This window comes from Pinus tabuliformis, chromosome 1_2, assembly GCF_031772625.1.
Source record: "Pinus tabuliformis cultivar Carrire ecotype Pingquan chromosome 1_2, CPIR1, whole genome shotgun sequence".
Lineage (NCBI taxonomy): Eukaryota > Viridiplantae > Streptophyta > Pinopsida > Pinales > Pinaceae > Pinus > Pinus tabuliformis.
This window is the reverse complement of record NC_142298.1, coordinates 996296264-996313297: the sequence shown is the minus strand read 5'-3', so window position 1 is coordinate 996313297 and position 17034 is coordinate 996296264. Positions and strand designations below refer to the sequence as shown.

The 17034-nt window shown below is 36.8% G+C and overlaps 1 protein-coding gene across 1 annotated transcript in view; it reads right to left on the bottom strand.

Annotated features, from left to right (window-relative positions):
- Window positions 1-17034, bottom strand: part of PRMT10 (protein arginine methyltransferase 10) — a 98608-nt gene that overhangs the window by 28134 nt on the left and 53440 nt on the right. The window contains exons 2-3 of the mRNA XM_089396369.1: window positions 1177-1369; window positions 722-827 (exon numbers count right to left, since the gene is read on the bottom strand). Coding sequence (XP_089252495.1) covers window positions 722-827; window positions 1177-1369 — 299 coding nt within the window. The remainder of the gene's footprint in view (window positions 1-721; window positions 828-1176; window positions 1370-17034) is intronic.

Below are 17034 nucleotides of genomic sequence, written 5' to 3'. Positions count from 1 at the left end.
AGAGGGGAAGTGAATAATCAAGAAAAAAAGTAAAAAAACATCACAAGCAATTATCAAGTATAAGAGAAATCATTCAAATTATAGCCCTTTAGATTTCTCAACACATAGAACTGCGTTACCCCAAAACATCAGCTTAACATTCTTGAAAACATCATTGAATGAACCATATTTAAGATTGGCATGTTCATTCTTTCAGCTACTCCATTCTTTTGGGGATTATAAGGCACGTTGTTGATATTTGATCCCATGCTGGCAAAGATAATTTTAAATCCATTTGAAGAATATTATTTCCCATTATTAGTACGAATAGAGACAATCTGAGATTGTACATCATTTTCAATCCATGCATGAAATTTATTGAATGTTTCAAAGCTTCAGATTTGTTCTTCAATAAATAAACCTAACACACTCTGGTGTAGTCATCAATAAATGTCATCATATATTTATTACCATTTGCAGAAGGAACAGGGATTGGACCACATAAATCAAAATGAATGAATTCAAGTTTTCTATGTGCTCTAGAATGAGAATCATGAGGAGACTGTTTGTTATGCTTTCAAAAGATACAAGCATCACATTGTTTAAGTTTCCTAGGAATAGTTGGTAAAAATTGTTGTAGATATACAAAATAGAAGAAAGAACACAAGTAACAAAAAGCCATTAGATCATCTGGAAATTCAAGATTTTGGGCGATAAGTTAAACAGAATATGAAAAACATACATGATTCCAGTTGGCTTCAGAAAGCGATCACGAGCACAGATCACAGAATCGAACATGGATTCACGCAAAAGGAAATAACCCATCCACTCTGAGATAATGACATCAACTGTCCAGCAAAGGATCCCACTGTTATCAGAAAATTTGATCAAGCAAAAGTTGACCGCAGCAAAAAAATTGTTGAACATCAAACAGAAAGTCATAAGCACAAAGATTGTAAATAGAAGAACTAAAGAAGCAATTCCACCTTTCAACAGTGGACTAAGTGCTAATCAAAGACATGACCTTCCACACTACCAGTACACAACAAACTGATACACACATATGTATAAAGATAGAAAGATAGACCTTAAACCTTCAGAGTATTTCAAGAGGTAAGTGGCAACGCTAATTTGAAGGAGTCCATTATTTATCAGAAGGACAAAAGCATACATGATACAAGTTTCATATATTCTAACCTTTTTCAGGCAACATGACATCCTCCATAGATCCTTCAATTATATCAACAATGTGGCCAACACCATTTCCGATTACAAGTTGGCGTGCATGTTCTGACATTTTGGTTGCTTCAACAGCATAAACTTTCCTTGCACCAGCTTGTGCACACCAAATTGCCAAAATGCCACTTCCTGTGCCTACATCCAAAACAGTCTTCATCCCAAACATTTCTCACATGAGATACACACACATATTTTAGACTGCACAGTCAAATTCCTATGAAATATGTTATATTAACCAACACTGCTTAGAATTAATAGCCAAAAAGCCACCCTTGCCAGGTAAATTCAGCTAACATTGGTTTGTCCTTTCTCAAAATGTGCATTGCTAAGCCCCCTCAGAAAAATGGAGGCTCTTTGATTTTTTGCAGAAAAATTCATGAATCAGATTTAGTCATTTTCCTCATTCAGTGCAAGTGGTCATAAAAACAGTTTCTGAGCAACTTAGCACTAAATTTATACAGTAATTGTAAGCAATGAATTGTCAGTAACCAGCATGTTCATAAGCTGCCTTATGAAATTTTCAAGTTATTGGCATCTAGTTGCCTATGACCATAGGCATTTAATCTGAAAGCAAACACTGCCAGTTGCATCCCATAAGGCCACAGATTCCTTTCTGTGGATTCATGCATTCATCAATAACCAGCATGTAGATCAGTCCCTAGACACTTTATAAAATGATTTTATAAAGTTGAGGTGTATCTTTTTAATTAATGACTAAAAAGTAGGTTTTTATAAAGAGTGTAACTTTAAAGTGGGCCCAATGTGAAATGAAATCATGACCGTTGATCTTGAGATGGTAAAATTGAATCTCAAGTTCTCAACTATTGAGATCTTGGGTAAGGGATTTTAGTCATTAATGAGAAATTACACAAAGAAAAGAGAGAAGAAGAGGCACAGTTTTTCTTCGGTTTTAATGAGAGAGAGAAAGGGAGAGCTGAAGAAAGAATTGGAAGGAGCAGCAAGGAAAGGAGAGTTGGGCATGCATATCTAGGAAAGATTGGCACAGTTCTCAAGGAACTTTCAGCAAAAACTTAGCAGTCCATACAGCGCATTTACTGCTGTATTTACAGTGAAATCTAGGGCACAATAATCGAGGCAGCAATTTTCTGTTCTGCTGGTAAAGTCTGTACATCAGTGGTACAACAGCTGGGCATGATTTTGTAGGAGGCCGTACGCTATCAAACTGGGACAGATTTGGCACAGAAATCAAGGAGGGATTTCTGGGACATTTTCCTAGGTGTTTGGTACAGAAATTGAGGGCAGACTCAGTGAGATAAGTTGGCTATTAATTGCTGGAATTTTCCTGTGCATTTCTGTGTAAATTTCCTGAGCTTAATAAAATTTCTCTCTTTCAGACTGAAATAATTTCTTCAAGTGCTTATTAAGTGCATATTCATTTTATAACAGTGAATTAAAAGCCCTAAAATCATATCTAGGTGGTCTAAACACCCTAATAATTTGATGGTAAAATTTTGCTAGTGTTTTGACTACTTGGGCATTAAATATCTAGCCTAAATCTACTTTTGCTTGCTGGAAAATCTCTGCATCACTGAATATATCAGATCTGATCATTTCTGAATAATTCATAATAAGAAGCCCTAAAAGCTCATAATTGCACATTGGTAAACTTGTTTCAAGATTTAGAAAGTTTTGGGCATATTTTGGCATAAGATACTACAATGATAGTTCATTGTTTGCATAATTTTCTCACTGCTGTAATAAGTCATTTCAGATCTGATATATGCACTGAATATTGCATCTTATATGGGCTAAAAGTTCAAAAAATTACATTGACAAAGTTATTTTATCAATTGGCAAGTCATTAGGCATTCCATTGGTCATTTTCAGTTTTTTATGCTGGTTAATTCCTTGGTTTGAACTGACATATTTACTGTTGTCCTATACATGATTAAAAGTGATTTTTTGTGGTCAATTCAGCGCATTGTGGTTTATGCTATTAAAGACTAACATTTACTTGTTTTGTGTTGGATCAAACTCTCGTTAACTTGGCACTAAATTCACTAACACATCATAACTCTAATCTTATGGAATTGTTTAAGTTACATTGAGCATTAAAGTTTCATTGATCTAATTGGCATTGCTAAGGAATCATTGATAATTGCTAAACACCTTGTGATGTCTATCTTAAGAATTGGCATATTGAGAATTTGGGCATTAAAATCTAATTGGCATATTTGTTTCATAGCTGCTCTAACTTAAATTCATAATCTTGTGCTCTTTCACAATCTTTAGAAGCTTTGGTAATTTTATTGGCATCTTGTGGATTAGATATTGGCACTAAGTAAATTGGCACTTTCTTGGTACTCGTGTCATTTAAAGGCTAATCATAAACATTAACTCAACCTTAAACCAAGAATTCACCCATAATATTTTGCATAAGCATTCTAAGCTTAGTTTGCACTAATAATTTACCTCCAAGCATAAGCTTGGTTGATAGACTCCTAGGACAACCCTTTCTCATCTAGCTTGAGGGATTCAGCCCCTTTTTAGTGGTTAACATAGTGACCTTGCAGTCTTTAGAGCCACAGTCTTTGCAGCGCCGAAGGCACTGGGTGGTTGGAACATGGGGGGGGTATCATTAATCAAGCCTCTGGTTGCTTCCCGTTGGCTTCCATCCCACAACCTACTCTATATACTGGTCTCAAAACAGTTAAGAGGGACGCTCCATTTAGACTAGGCATATAATTTAAAAGCAGCTGAGATCCTTGCATTACACCTAGATCTTAGGATTTGCATAGCATATAGATTAGTCAATCATTTAAGCAGCGGTTGTCCATCCAAATCCTTGGTCTTAATTTGTAATAAGCAAGAATTTTGACTCCGTAAGGCACATGTCTCGTTTCTAAATCTAATTAAATCTTTAAGTCTTGCTAAATTTAACCAAGTAGCTAGGCCACTCAAATGTGTCTCCCGGACAAGTGGTTCCCAACTTGTCTTTCATTACCTCATTTCCAAAGGGACTACCCCCCATAGCCTATTGTTGGGAGACAGCTAGAACGGAGTGGGCGGGGATCAGAGTGACAGCCCCCGCCCTAAGCCGTTGTATCGATGCCTGTACAATCTGAGCGACAACAGGTGTTGCTTTAATGCCTTTGCTTGATGGTCCACTCTCTTGACATATGGATGGTTGATACTTCATGTGTCATTTTTTTGCAACATCTACTGACTATACATAGTTTTAAACTCGGAGTCCACCTCCGACTCAGTATCGACTCAGACTAGTTGACTTCAATGACTCGTCCTTTGTAAAAAATATATTAACTATTTATTTTTTTATGAAAAAACATATTTTTAAATATTTTCATTCATGTTTCCAAATTCAAAGCATTAGAATAATAGAGAGAAGACAACATATGATCAAAATATGCTCATGAATATATCTACTATAACAAAATGGCACAGAGTGCAGAATCCAATACATGTAGTATATAGAGATCAAAACAAAAACACATAACCAAGGAGGCTTTAAAGGGCCTTTACAACAAAACATCAATAGTCACAACTGTTAGACAAAGCAACATCATTTGGCTTAGACTCTAAATCGGAGTAAGACGGGGAAACCCATGGCTCCTCTTCATCAAGATCTCCAACTGCAACTGTAGAAATAGTAGTATTAGAACTAGTTGCACGCTGAGATAGACGAGTTACGCGCCTGCGTCATGGCTGAGTAGAGGAAGTGCTTGCAGCCGAAGGACTTGGGGTCGGTACTCGTGGATCTACACTTGCTTGAACAGTCTGTAATGCATCATGTTGACCACTACGTGTCAACTACCCATAGCAGTACACCCCCTTTTTTAACCCCAAAAAGGATAGTACTTTATCGATGTGTTTGTGTCGTTTAGCTATCATCATCAGCTTGACTTCCAAGATGTCATGTAAACCCTTTTTGCATGTGTATAATGTAAATAATCTCAGCAGATCTGTGTCATGTATGTAACGACCTATGTAAACCTACTTTTCTAGTGACGATCTCCATTCTGGGAGGTTTTTTGTCTCACCAATCCATTCTCGGATAGTCAGCAGAGTTTTTCTCTAGCCTTTCCCAACGCTGAAATGGATTTTGTCACTAGGATCTTAGGCGAGTCCTAGTGTTCTAGATCGAGTCTATGTAAAAGTAATTTGGGAATAATCCTAACTATTTGGTTAGGTTATTTTATTACAAAATGCTTGGTCTACTAGATTATATTTGTGTCGCAAAAATGGGTAGTCTGTGAGGGTCTATTACAAATGGGATTTCCCCCTTATGATGTAAAAAAATATGAAAATCATGATGTAAAGTGTCTTGAGGGTTGGAAAAATAATTTATCCCCTCATAGGCTAATTAATTAAAATTTCCGGCCAAAAATTTAATTAAAATCCTAAGCTAGAAATTTAATTAATTCTAGATCCTAAGTAAATTTAAATTCTCCAAAGGCAAAATTCATCGATCCTTGAAAATTAAATTTTAAAAGGTCCCGAAACTAAGGTAAATTAATTATTTTGCCAAATTTTAAACCTTTGATCCCTGGGGGTTAAGTCAAAGTCAAATTTTTTGGGAAACTAACTCAAAAATTTTATTTTTGAGTTAATTAAAATGCATTTAATGAAAAAATTCGAATTTCTCCAAATATTTAAATATTTTGACGGATGAGGTTAAATGAAATTTTAATCTTCATCAACGATCGAGATTGTTTTGACGAGGATCACTCGAACTAACCGTTGGAGGATTTATCTTTAAACAGGAAGTCATTTGTCAGTTGATGGATCTAACCTTTGAGTCGTGTGCTTATCAAGAAGCTCTTGTGTAATCTGTTAATCTAGGTTGTCATTGATGTCAACATAGCAATGTTTGTGATGGCAAATTCTTTAATACATGATGTTGCCTATTGATGCCCATTGATCATAATATTGCTCATGGAGGATCCAAGGATTAAATACAGACATAATAGAAATAGTGGAACCGAGGAGGAAAGATATCAGAAGCCATGAGAACAAAAAGAGAGAGGAAAGAGGAAAAGCCACAAGAGCGACAAGCCAAGACAAAGCAGATCTATCGCATATGCCAAGAGTAAGAGCAATATCGGAGGAAGGAATAAACCGTGGAAACCTTTTAAAAGTTCACAGTGCATAAACCGAAGGAGTTAACATATCATATTGGCGGGTTCTATTATATGCCACTGCACAAAACCCCCGATTGTGATTTGATATGCGGACCCAACCGCTCCATTAGAATACACTATTATGTTATATCGTGTCCGCCTCATCAAAACGTTCATATCACAAGTCTTAACAGGATGTCATGTTAAAACGCCGATTGCGATATGTAATGCGGACTCGATGGTTCCATTATAATACACCTTAATACTATATCGCATCCGTCATATGAACTTTCATATTGCAGGACATAAATGTCACGGTAAAACCTCTGATTGCAATATAATATTACAGACCCGCTGCACCACTATAACATGACTTTATACAACATCGCATCCACAGTATCGCTAGTTTCTAAGGATGTCAAACCACCAATTGCGATAAGGTTGTGGACCCGACGGGTTTATTAACAACTGCTTAAGATCATATCGCGTCTGCTCCGTCGACAGGAGTGGAATCACTATCTTATGTGCAAACCTCCGAAAATTGCGATTGTGGGATTAAAGGAATAACTCTAATTTTCATGAATGTTGCGATTGCGATTAATGTGGGACCTCCATGTGGGTATAGCCTTAGATAAATATTAAAAAAAGGGCCTCTCCGATAAAATCGTTTAATGTGCAAACTCATAAGTCGGACTCTACTCCCAATGAACGTGTCTTTTGGTTTTCGGCAAAACTCATATATATACAAGTTGAAACGCTTCACTTCAGGCAACAAATTTCGTGCATCTAACATAGAGAAAAAGTAACAGTTCACCACTTGTGAACTTGAAGAAACAGAGAAAGCCGAAGTTCGAGCGAGAAGGAAGAAAGCCGAAGGTCCAACAGGGAAGAAGGACGCCGAAGGTCGAGAAATTTTGTTGATTGGGTTAATCTTTGAAAGGCTCAAACCTGTGATGAATTAGAAGAAGTATAGGCCTCAGACTTGTGGAACAAGCAAGACTTTTGGACCTGTAATATCTTTCTGAAGATAAATTCGAACTTGTGCAGAATTCCTCAACTACAGAGAATTAGATTGTTGAAGATATTTGGTATTTTCTCTTGTGAACAAATCTGAGTTGGAAACACAGTCTTGGAATTGTTTGAGACACAGTGTTGGATTGTCTTACAGTAAAGTCTTCTAGCAGACCTTGGTTGGAGGGACATAGTTCAGATTGGTTTTTACAGTGAAAACTCACTTGAAGACTTGGATGAAAAAGACCAACTGTGTTTGAAGACTATTTGGATAGAAACATTGAATTGTTGAGCTCTCTTGAAACATATTTTGAAGGACTATTGCAGCAGGCTGATAAAGCTTTCTTGAAGGCATTGTTTGGACAGAACCTTAGAGCAGCGTTGTGTAGACATCTTGAAACAGTCCTAGAAGCAATTGAAAATAGACTTGGGTTGGCAATTACTTTGGAACATTGTCATGATGACAAATTAAAGGATTATCTTTGGAACTTGTGAAGCCTTTCTTTGAAAACTAATCTTGGTATAGCTGATTCGAATATTGTTCGAGAGCAGTCCATCAGACATTGTTTTGAAGATATTTTGAAGTAGTATATCTTGAAGTGGATGTGTAGCTTCCTTGGGGAGATTCTTGAGCATACCTTGGAGAGTCATCTAGCAACTCATTGAAGACACTTTGAGGGATTCTTGAAGACATTTGGAAGACTTGAAGAAGTTGTTCCTAAAGGCACCCTTAGATATGATGATACATTGAAGCCGTCATGAGGTGACCTTGAAGAATTTTTGTTTGAGTAACATGAAGAGCAGTGGTGACACCTTCTAAGAAGACAAGGTTGTCATTGATGAAGTAATTTGGAGAAGGCATTGTTGAAGAGATTGACAGGGCTCGTTGAAGAAGATATTGGCAATCGTGAAGTACAACCAAACATACCTTGACAAAGTGAACCAAATATAGGGTTGGAGCCCACCTTCTGAGAAGACAAGGTTGTCATTGATGAAGTAATTTGGAGAAGGCATTGCTGAAGATATTGACAGGGCTCGTTGAAGAAGATATTGGGAGCCGTGAAGTACAACCAAACATACCTTGACAAAGTGAACCAGATAGAGGGTTGGTGCCTCAAAATTGACAAGTTTGGAGCCTTGGAAGTCCAAGTCGATGCTTGGCAAATACAGGATGGAGCCTGGAAGATTGAGGATTGGTGTCTTTGGAGTTGGTGCTCCTAAACTCAAGGTTGGTGCCTTGGATAAGATAGGGTCGAAGCCCTAGAGGTCGGAGCCTCACTAAAGTCCAAGTAGGTGCTTGGCACATCACAGGTTGGAGCCTGGATGTCTTCATCAAGGGTTGGAACCCTACCCATATTATACTTGATTCATTATAAAGATTATATTAATAAAAGAGTTTACTTCTATTGTTCATTTTTGTGTTCTAAATATAAGTGATCTAACTGGTAAAAGTAACAATTGAAAAGAAATACTAATTCACCCCCCTCTCACTATTTTCAACAATTGGTTTCAGAGCCAGTATCTTCACTCAAAGCCTAATAGCTTGAAGGTTGATCACTAGAACACAAATGGCGAAGCCAAGGAAGAAAGTCTCCAATCCTCCTAAAGATGTGTCTCCCTCTACCACTTAAATAGAAGTCAATCAATTTGTGAAGGCTCCGTTGTTCAATGGCAACTTTGATATATGGGAAGCAAGAATGAGGAATTTCTTAAAGACTCAAGGCATTGAAATCTGGAAATCAGTGATTGTTGATAGCATGATGGACAGAGAATCCAAGGAGTACAATGCAAAAGCAATATAGGCAATCTTGAATGGGCTACCAGATCCTATAAAGAACAATTTAGGAAAATGCTCGTCAACGAAGGGTATATGGGACAAACTTCATGACCTTCACTCAAAAGGAGCATTGACCATGACCACTAGTCAAGAAGATGATGGAAACCAAGAAGGAAATCCAAAACCCATCATAAAAGCTGAAAATGAGAATGATGACATCAAGGCTAAAGAAGACCTAGAAGATGAAAAGAATGAAAAAGATTTTGAAGAAGATCTCCTCACTAAACTTATGGCTGCCATGGAAGAGATTTATCAATTTGAAAAAGGAAAACAGGGAACTTAATAAGAAAGCACTAGCTGGTGACCAAGACCAAACAAGGAAGAAAGTTGACCTTGTCAAGCTTCAAGTACGAGAAAGGGATGAAGAGCTTGCCAAGCTTAAGAAGGAATTTCATCAAAGCAAAAGAAAGCATCATGAATAAGTCATAACCATGACAAATCAATTGGATAAAGCAAAGAAACGGGAAGATAACTTGTCAAGCCACCTTGAACAAAGGCACCGGAGCTTGAACAAACTTGAAGCAAAGATTGGTCAATACAGGGAAGAGGTCTCCTCCCTTAGATCACAACTAGAAGAAGCAAGGAAACAAGCACAAGGAACTGAGAAGACAATGGAAGCATTGGTAATCATAGAAGGACAGGTTGATGAAGCAAAAAATGAGAAAAACACCATGATATGCCAACTAAAAGCAAAGGATGAAGAAATATTCAAACTAAAATCCGACCTCAACCTTCTCAAGGCCGAAACATGTAAAGCTACAAGGATCATGGAAGAAATGGAGAGCAGTCTAGCTAAGGAAAATGAAGAAATCTTCATAATGAAATCAGAAATCATCTCCCTTAAAATAGAATCAAATGAAGCAATATGTATCAAAGAAAAGTTTGAGAAACAACTTGCTAAGAAGAATAATGATTGTGAAAGATTGGAAGAAGAGATTGTCTCCCTCAAAAAAAAGGTTGAAGGGATGCACAAATTCTTGAAAATCTCTCAAGCTTTAGATGACATGCTCAGCCATCAAAGATCCCCATTTGATAAATCAGGTCTTGGCTATGAAGGAGAATCCTCAAGCAAGAATGATAATGCTTCAAACAAAAAGGATGTGAGGAAGCCAGGAAGAAATCTTGATGCTCCCAGTTCCAGCAAAGGCAAGGATAAGAGTCAAGGCAACAATGAAGGAAATCCTATTCCAAGAAGAAATGCAGATGATGTCAAGGACGCAAGAAGCAATGGTTATAATCAAAGGATCTCAAGGCAGAAAGACTTCAAAAGTACATCAAGGAAACCTTCTTCTCCCAAGTACCAAAGTATATTTCTTGGTTATTGTTATTCTTGTACAAACTTTGGACACATGGCAAAAGATTGTAGGGCATACCACAAAGATAGACACTATGGTCCCCGACAATCTCCGAGAAGCAATTCTGCAGGAAGAAATCATGAATTCTTATTCATGAACAACATAGAATGCTTCAAGTGTCATAACATTGGTCATATGGCATGTGATTGTAACTTAACTTGGGCTCCTACACAAGCTAGAACCATGCCAGAAAAGAAAGTTACACAAGTATGGAGAAGAAAGCAAATACAATCTGAAAATCTCCTGAACTCTCCAACCAACAACACATGTTGTTGACTTGATGAAGATATTCTTGATATTTCGAGTGTTTGATGATGGGATTCTACCAAAAAGAAACCATGCATACAGTTAGGGGGAGCTTGTGATTCTTGATCATTATTGCAGAAGCTATCCGTGAAAGGGTGCTTATGAAATTCTTGATGAGCTATATTAACAATCATTCTTTAATAGATCATTTCTCAGGAACACTCCTTTGAAAGAACATGATCTCTTATCTATCCAATGGACTATTGTTAGAAATATTTTCCACGTGATTTCTAAACAGAAATTGGAGCAGCAAAAGGCCATCTAATGATAATAAGTGAATAACTATATTGTTGTTATTACAGAAGTTGAATATTTCGACTCAGGGATTTGATATGAGAACAGGTAAATTATGGACAGAAATAGAGGCAACCTTCAAACAAACAAATACATTTGTGAATGAAGCTTGAAGCAAGAGCAATTGGCAGCATCTGACAAAACTGAAGCATTGCAAAACGCTGTCAACCGGTAAAAAGAATTCAAAAGAGTGTCATAGACTGGATGTCAAATTTGCTAGTAGAAATAACTTGCAAAAAACTTTTACTAGAACGCAAAGAAAAATGGCTCATCAAAAGTAATATAGAAAGAAGATGTTGCACAGTCAAATATAAGCTTAGTTTAATGTTGGTCACTTTGGAAAATAGCAACAGTGGGGCACAATCTCTCACCATTTCATCAAAATGCAATAATGTTAAAATATTGAATGGCAGTGACTTAAGGAGAAGTACAGAAATATAGAGGAACTCGGATTTGAAGAAAGATAGCAAGAAAGACAATTTCAGTGGCTTTTTTTTTATTGTTTCGGACTATGAACACCTCTTAAATCTGACTATGGAAGACAACAGAGTACAGACAGCAATCCTTCTATCTTGAGCAATAAGAAGAGCACCATGATAGGGGGAGTAATTTGATAAGAGGAGCAGTTCGACAGAGGGAGTCCTTGTGTGCTCCTTTGCCATTGATGTCAAAGGGGGAGAGAAGAAGAATATTGCCATCAATGACAAAGGGGGAGATTGTTAATCTAGGTTGTCACTGATGTCTATATAGTAGTGTTTGTGATGGCAAATTCTTTAATACATGATGTTGCCTATTGATGCCCATTGATCATAACATTGCTCATGGAGGATCGAAGGATTGAATATAGACATAATAGAAACAGTGGAACCGAGGAGGAAATATATCAAAAGCCATGAGAACAAAAAGAGAAAGAGTAAAGAGGAGAAGCCACAAGAGCGACAAGCCAAGACAAAGAAGATCTATCGCATATGCCAAGATTAAGAGCAATATCGGGGGAAGGAATAAACCGTGGAAACCTTTTAAAATTTCACAGCGCATAAACCGATGGAGTTAACATATCATATCGACGAGTTTTATTATATGCCACCGCACAAAACCCCCAATTGCGATTTGATATGCAGACCCGACCGCTCCATTAGAATACACTATTATGTTATATCGTGTCCACCTCATCGAAACTTTCATATCACAAGTCTTAACGGGATGTCACGTTAAAACGTCGATTGCGATATGTACTGCGGACCCAATGGCTCCATTATAATATCCGTCGTATGAACTTTCATATTGCAGGTCATAAATGTCACGGTAAAACCTCCGATTGCGATATAATATTACGGACCCGCTGCACCACTATAACATGACTTTATACAATATTGCATCCGTAGTATCGCTAGTTTCTAAGGGATGTCAAACTGCCAATTGCGATAAGGTTGTGGACCCGACGGGTTTATTAACAATTGCTTAAGATCATATCGCATCCCCTCCGTCGATAGTAGTCGAATCACTATGTTATGTGCAAACCTCCGAAAAATTGTGATTGCAGGATTAAAGGAATAACTTCGATTTTCATGAATGTTGCAATTGCGATTAATGTGGGACCTCCATGCGGGTATAGCCTTGGATGAATATTAAAAAAAGGGCCTCTCCGATAAAATCTTTTAATGTGCAAACTCATAAGTCGGCCTCTCCTCGACATATCGGCAAAACTCATATATATACAAGTTGAAACGCTTCACTTCAGGCAACAAATTTCGTGCATCTAACACAGAGAAGAAGTAACATTTCACAACTCGTGAACTTGAAGAAACAGAAAAAGCTGAAGTTCGAGCAGAAGGAAGGAAGCCGAAGGTCCAGCGGGAAAGAAGGACGTCGAAGGTCGAAGGACGTCGAAAGTCGAGGAATTTTGTTGATTGGGTTAATCTTTGAAAGGCTTGGACCTGTGATGAATTAGAAGAAGTATAGGCCTCAAACTTGTGGAACAAGCAAGACTTTTGGACCTATAATATCTTTCTAAAGATAAATTCAAACCTGTGCAAAATTCCTCAACTACAAAGAATTAGATTGTTGAAAATATTTGGTATTTTCTATTGTGAACAAATCTGGGTTGCAAACACAGTCTTGGAATTGTTTGAGACACAGTGCTGGATTGTCTTACAATAAAGTCTTCTAGCAAACCTTGGTTGGAGGGACATAGTTCATATTGGTTTTTACAGTGAAAACTTACTTGAAGACTTGGATGAAAAAGACCAACTGTGTTTGAAGACTATTTGGATAGAAACGTTGAACTGTTGAGCTCTATTGAAGCATATTTTGAAGGCTTATTGCAGCAGGCTGATAAAGCTTCCTTGAAGGCATTGTTTGCACAGAACCTTAGAGCAACATTGGGTAGACATCTTGAAACAGTCCTAGAAGCAATTGAAAGTAGACTTAGGTTGGCAATTACTTTGGAACATTGCCGTGATGACAAATTAAAGGATTATCTTTGCAACTTGTGAAGCTTTTCTTTGAAGAAACTAATCTTGGTATAGTTGATTCGAATATTGTTTGAGAGCAGTCCATCAGACATTGTTTTGAAGATATTTTGAAGTAGTATATCTTGAAGTGGATGTGTAGCCTCCTTGGGGAGATTCTTGAACATACCTTGGAGAATCATCTAGTAGCTCATTGAAGACACCTTGAGGGATTCTTGAAGACATTTGGAAGACTTGAAGAAGTTATTCTTAAAGGCACCCTTAGAGATGATGATACATTGAAGTCGTCATGAGGTGACCTTGAAGAAGTTTTGTTTGAGTAACATGAAGTGCAGTGGTGACACCTTCTGAGAAGACAAGGTTGTCATCGATGAAGTAATTTGGAGAAGGCATTGCTGAAGAGATTGACAGGGCTCGTTGAAGAAGATATTGGGAGTTGTGAAGTACAACCAAACATACCTTGACAAAGTGAACCAGATAGAGGGTTGGAGCACTTGAGGTTGGTGCCTCAAAATTGACAAGGTTGGAACCTTGGAAGTCCAAGTCGGTGCTTGGCAAATACAGGTTGTAGCCTAGAAGATTGAGGATTGGTGTCCTTGGAGTTGATGCTCCTAAACTCAAGGTTGGTTGCTTGGATAAGATAGAGTCAAAGCCCTAGAGGTCAGAGCCTCACTAAAGTCCAAGTAGGCAGGTGCTTGGCACATCACAGGTTGGAGCCTGGATGTCTTCATCAAGGGTTGGAGCCCTACCCATATTGTACTTGATTCATTATAAAGATTATATTAATAAAAGCGTTTACTTCTATTGTTCTTTTTTGTGTTCTAAATATAAGTGATCTAACTGGTATAATGTAAAAAATGGGAAAATCATGATGTAAAATGTCTTGAGGGTTGGAAAAATAATTTATCCCCTCATAGGTTAATTAATTAAATTTTCTGGCCAAAAATTTAATTAAAATCCTATGCCAGAAATTTAATTAATTCTAGATCCTAAGTAAATTTAAATTCTCCAAAGGCAAAATTCGTTGATCCTTAAAATTTAAATTTTAAAAGGTCCCGGGACAAAGGTAAATTAACTATTTTGCCAAATTTTAAACCTTTGATCCCTGGGGGTTAAGTCAAAGTCAAATTTTTTGGGAAATTAACTCAAATTTTATTTTTGAGTTAAATGAAATGCATTTAATGAAAAGAATCGAATTTCCCTAGATATTTAAATATTTTGACGGATAAGATTAAAAAAAATATTAATCTTCATCGACAGTCGAGATTGTTTTGACAAGGATCACTCGAACTAGTCGTTGGAGGATTTATCTTTAAATAGGAAGTCGTTTGTCAGTTGATGGATCTGACTTTTGAGCCGTGTGTTTAGCAAGAAGCTCTTGTGTAATCTTTTTATGGATAATAAAAAAAGACTTTGGGGTTAAGTTCTACTAGTGTTACTCTTCATGAGAATATTGTAAGATGTGTCGTTTCCGTACATAATTTTTTCTAAAGCCATTGATGATAGCTTCTAAAGAGTGATTTGAGTACAGGTATCTTGCTTAGTCACTAGGGTTTGAATAATAATCTAAATTTTGAACGTAATAGCAAGTATCTCTATTTGTCTGAGTTTTATTATTATTTTCTCGCTCTATTTTTAATGGTTGGATCGAGTTTTGCAGGGAAATCTTGATTTAGGATCCTCGGGCATTAGGGGAAGTTTTCAATTGGACTAGCCAACTCCCAATCTTTGTTTCCTGAAGAGCCCATCTAAATTAGCTCTGGACTTATCATAAGATTTTTTGTTGGTGATGCACAAAGAGTTTCGAGTTAGCACCTCCTTTATAATTTAAAATTTTAATTTTTTTGTGCGGCATAGTGATAAATCTGGCTGATTAGAGCCTGTAGTTTGTAAATTTTGTAATTATTTTTCTAACGTGGGTTTTTCTGGGTTTTAGTTTTTATCATTATATATATCATTGGGGTGTTTTCTTGTTGTCGTGTAGCTACAAATCTGAGGAGGAAATTTGTGTACAGTCCAAATCTAGGCCTTGGAGGGTAAGATCTAGATTTTTGGGGGTTTATCAACATACTTTTGCAGTCCAAGGGTTTAAAAAGTTTTAAATCTGGAAATTTTATAAAGGTTTCAAGGAAATCTGAAGCAAAAGCATATCATTTTAAAATAAGATTTTCTAGGAAATTTTCGCAAGTTTTTGGCTACCATTTTTCTCCTCTCTGCTACCTGGGGTTTTTTTTATTTTTTGCTGCAGAAAATTTCAAAATTTTCTTAGAAAAGAACCTTTCCTTTTCTTCGCTCCTCTTGCTACCTGCATTTTTGTTTGTTGCTTCCTCCTAAACCTCTCAGCCTGCGTCCTCTTCTCCTTTTCCATTGTTGCCTTCTCCCCTCACCGATTCACGTTCCTCCTACTGCTCCCTCTCTTCATCAAACCCATCACAGTTCCCTCAACGCTGCCCTCTCCTTCTGTTGCTCCATTCTTTGATCTATCGCCTTCCTCCTCTGCTCACAGCCTTACCTTTCTATTGCAGCATACCCTTCATTGTCTTCGAAACCCTCATCCGTTGCTTCCTCCATCCCGTGGCTCCTCCACTTCCTTCCGTCGTCGAGCCCCTCCAAAACATTGTCTTATCCTTCGCCACAGCTCTTTTTCCCTGCGTTGTCCTTTCTTACCCGCAACTTCCACTGCTCCATTGTATGCCCGCTGCCTTCAACACTGCGTATAATCCTCATCCTCTATTGCTGCCATACCACTGCGTGCATCTCTTCCCTTCCCGCAGTCGCATTCCTCTCCGTTGCTTTATTCCCTCTCGTCCGTCGAGCTCCTCTCCGCCTCATTCTCGACCTACACAACAAACCCAAGCAATTCAAATTTTTTTCTTTTTTTATTTCATTTGTATTGTTTATGCGTTAGGTTAGGTTGAAGTTTTATTTTTAATTTTTTTAGTTTAGTTAATTCGTTTTTATTTCATTTGATTTTTTTTAGTTTGGTTAACTCGTTCCTTTTTTATTTTAAATTTGATTTTTTATTATCTATGTTTGTTTAATTTGATTTTTTATTATCTATGTTTGTTTAGTTTAGGATTTGAGTTAGATTTATTTTATTTTGTCTTTTAGATTTGTTTTGATTTAAAATTTGATTTTTTTATTTTTATTTTTTTTGTCTTGTTTTGATTTCACATTTTCCTTTTTTATTTTTACTTATGATTTTTTTATTTTGATTTTGATTTCCTTTCCTTTAATTTTATTTTTATTTTTTATTTTGCTTTAAAAAAAATTAAGAAACATTTAAAAAATCTAAAAAAGAATAAATTTGTTTTGTGACATTAGAATTGCTAAGGAACTAAATCAAAAGAGGAATTTGTGCTCTCACATTTAAAAGAATAATAATTTTTATGTGGCCTACGGCCCATAAAAAATTTTAATTTTAGTTAAGGTCTTTTGATTTG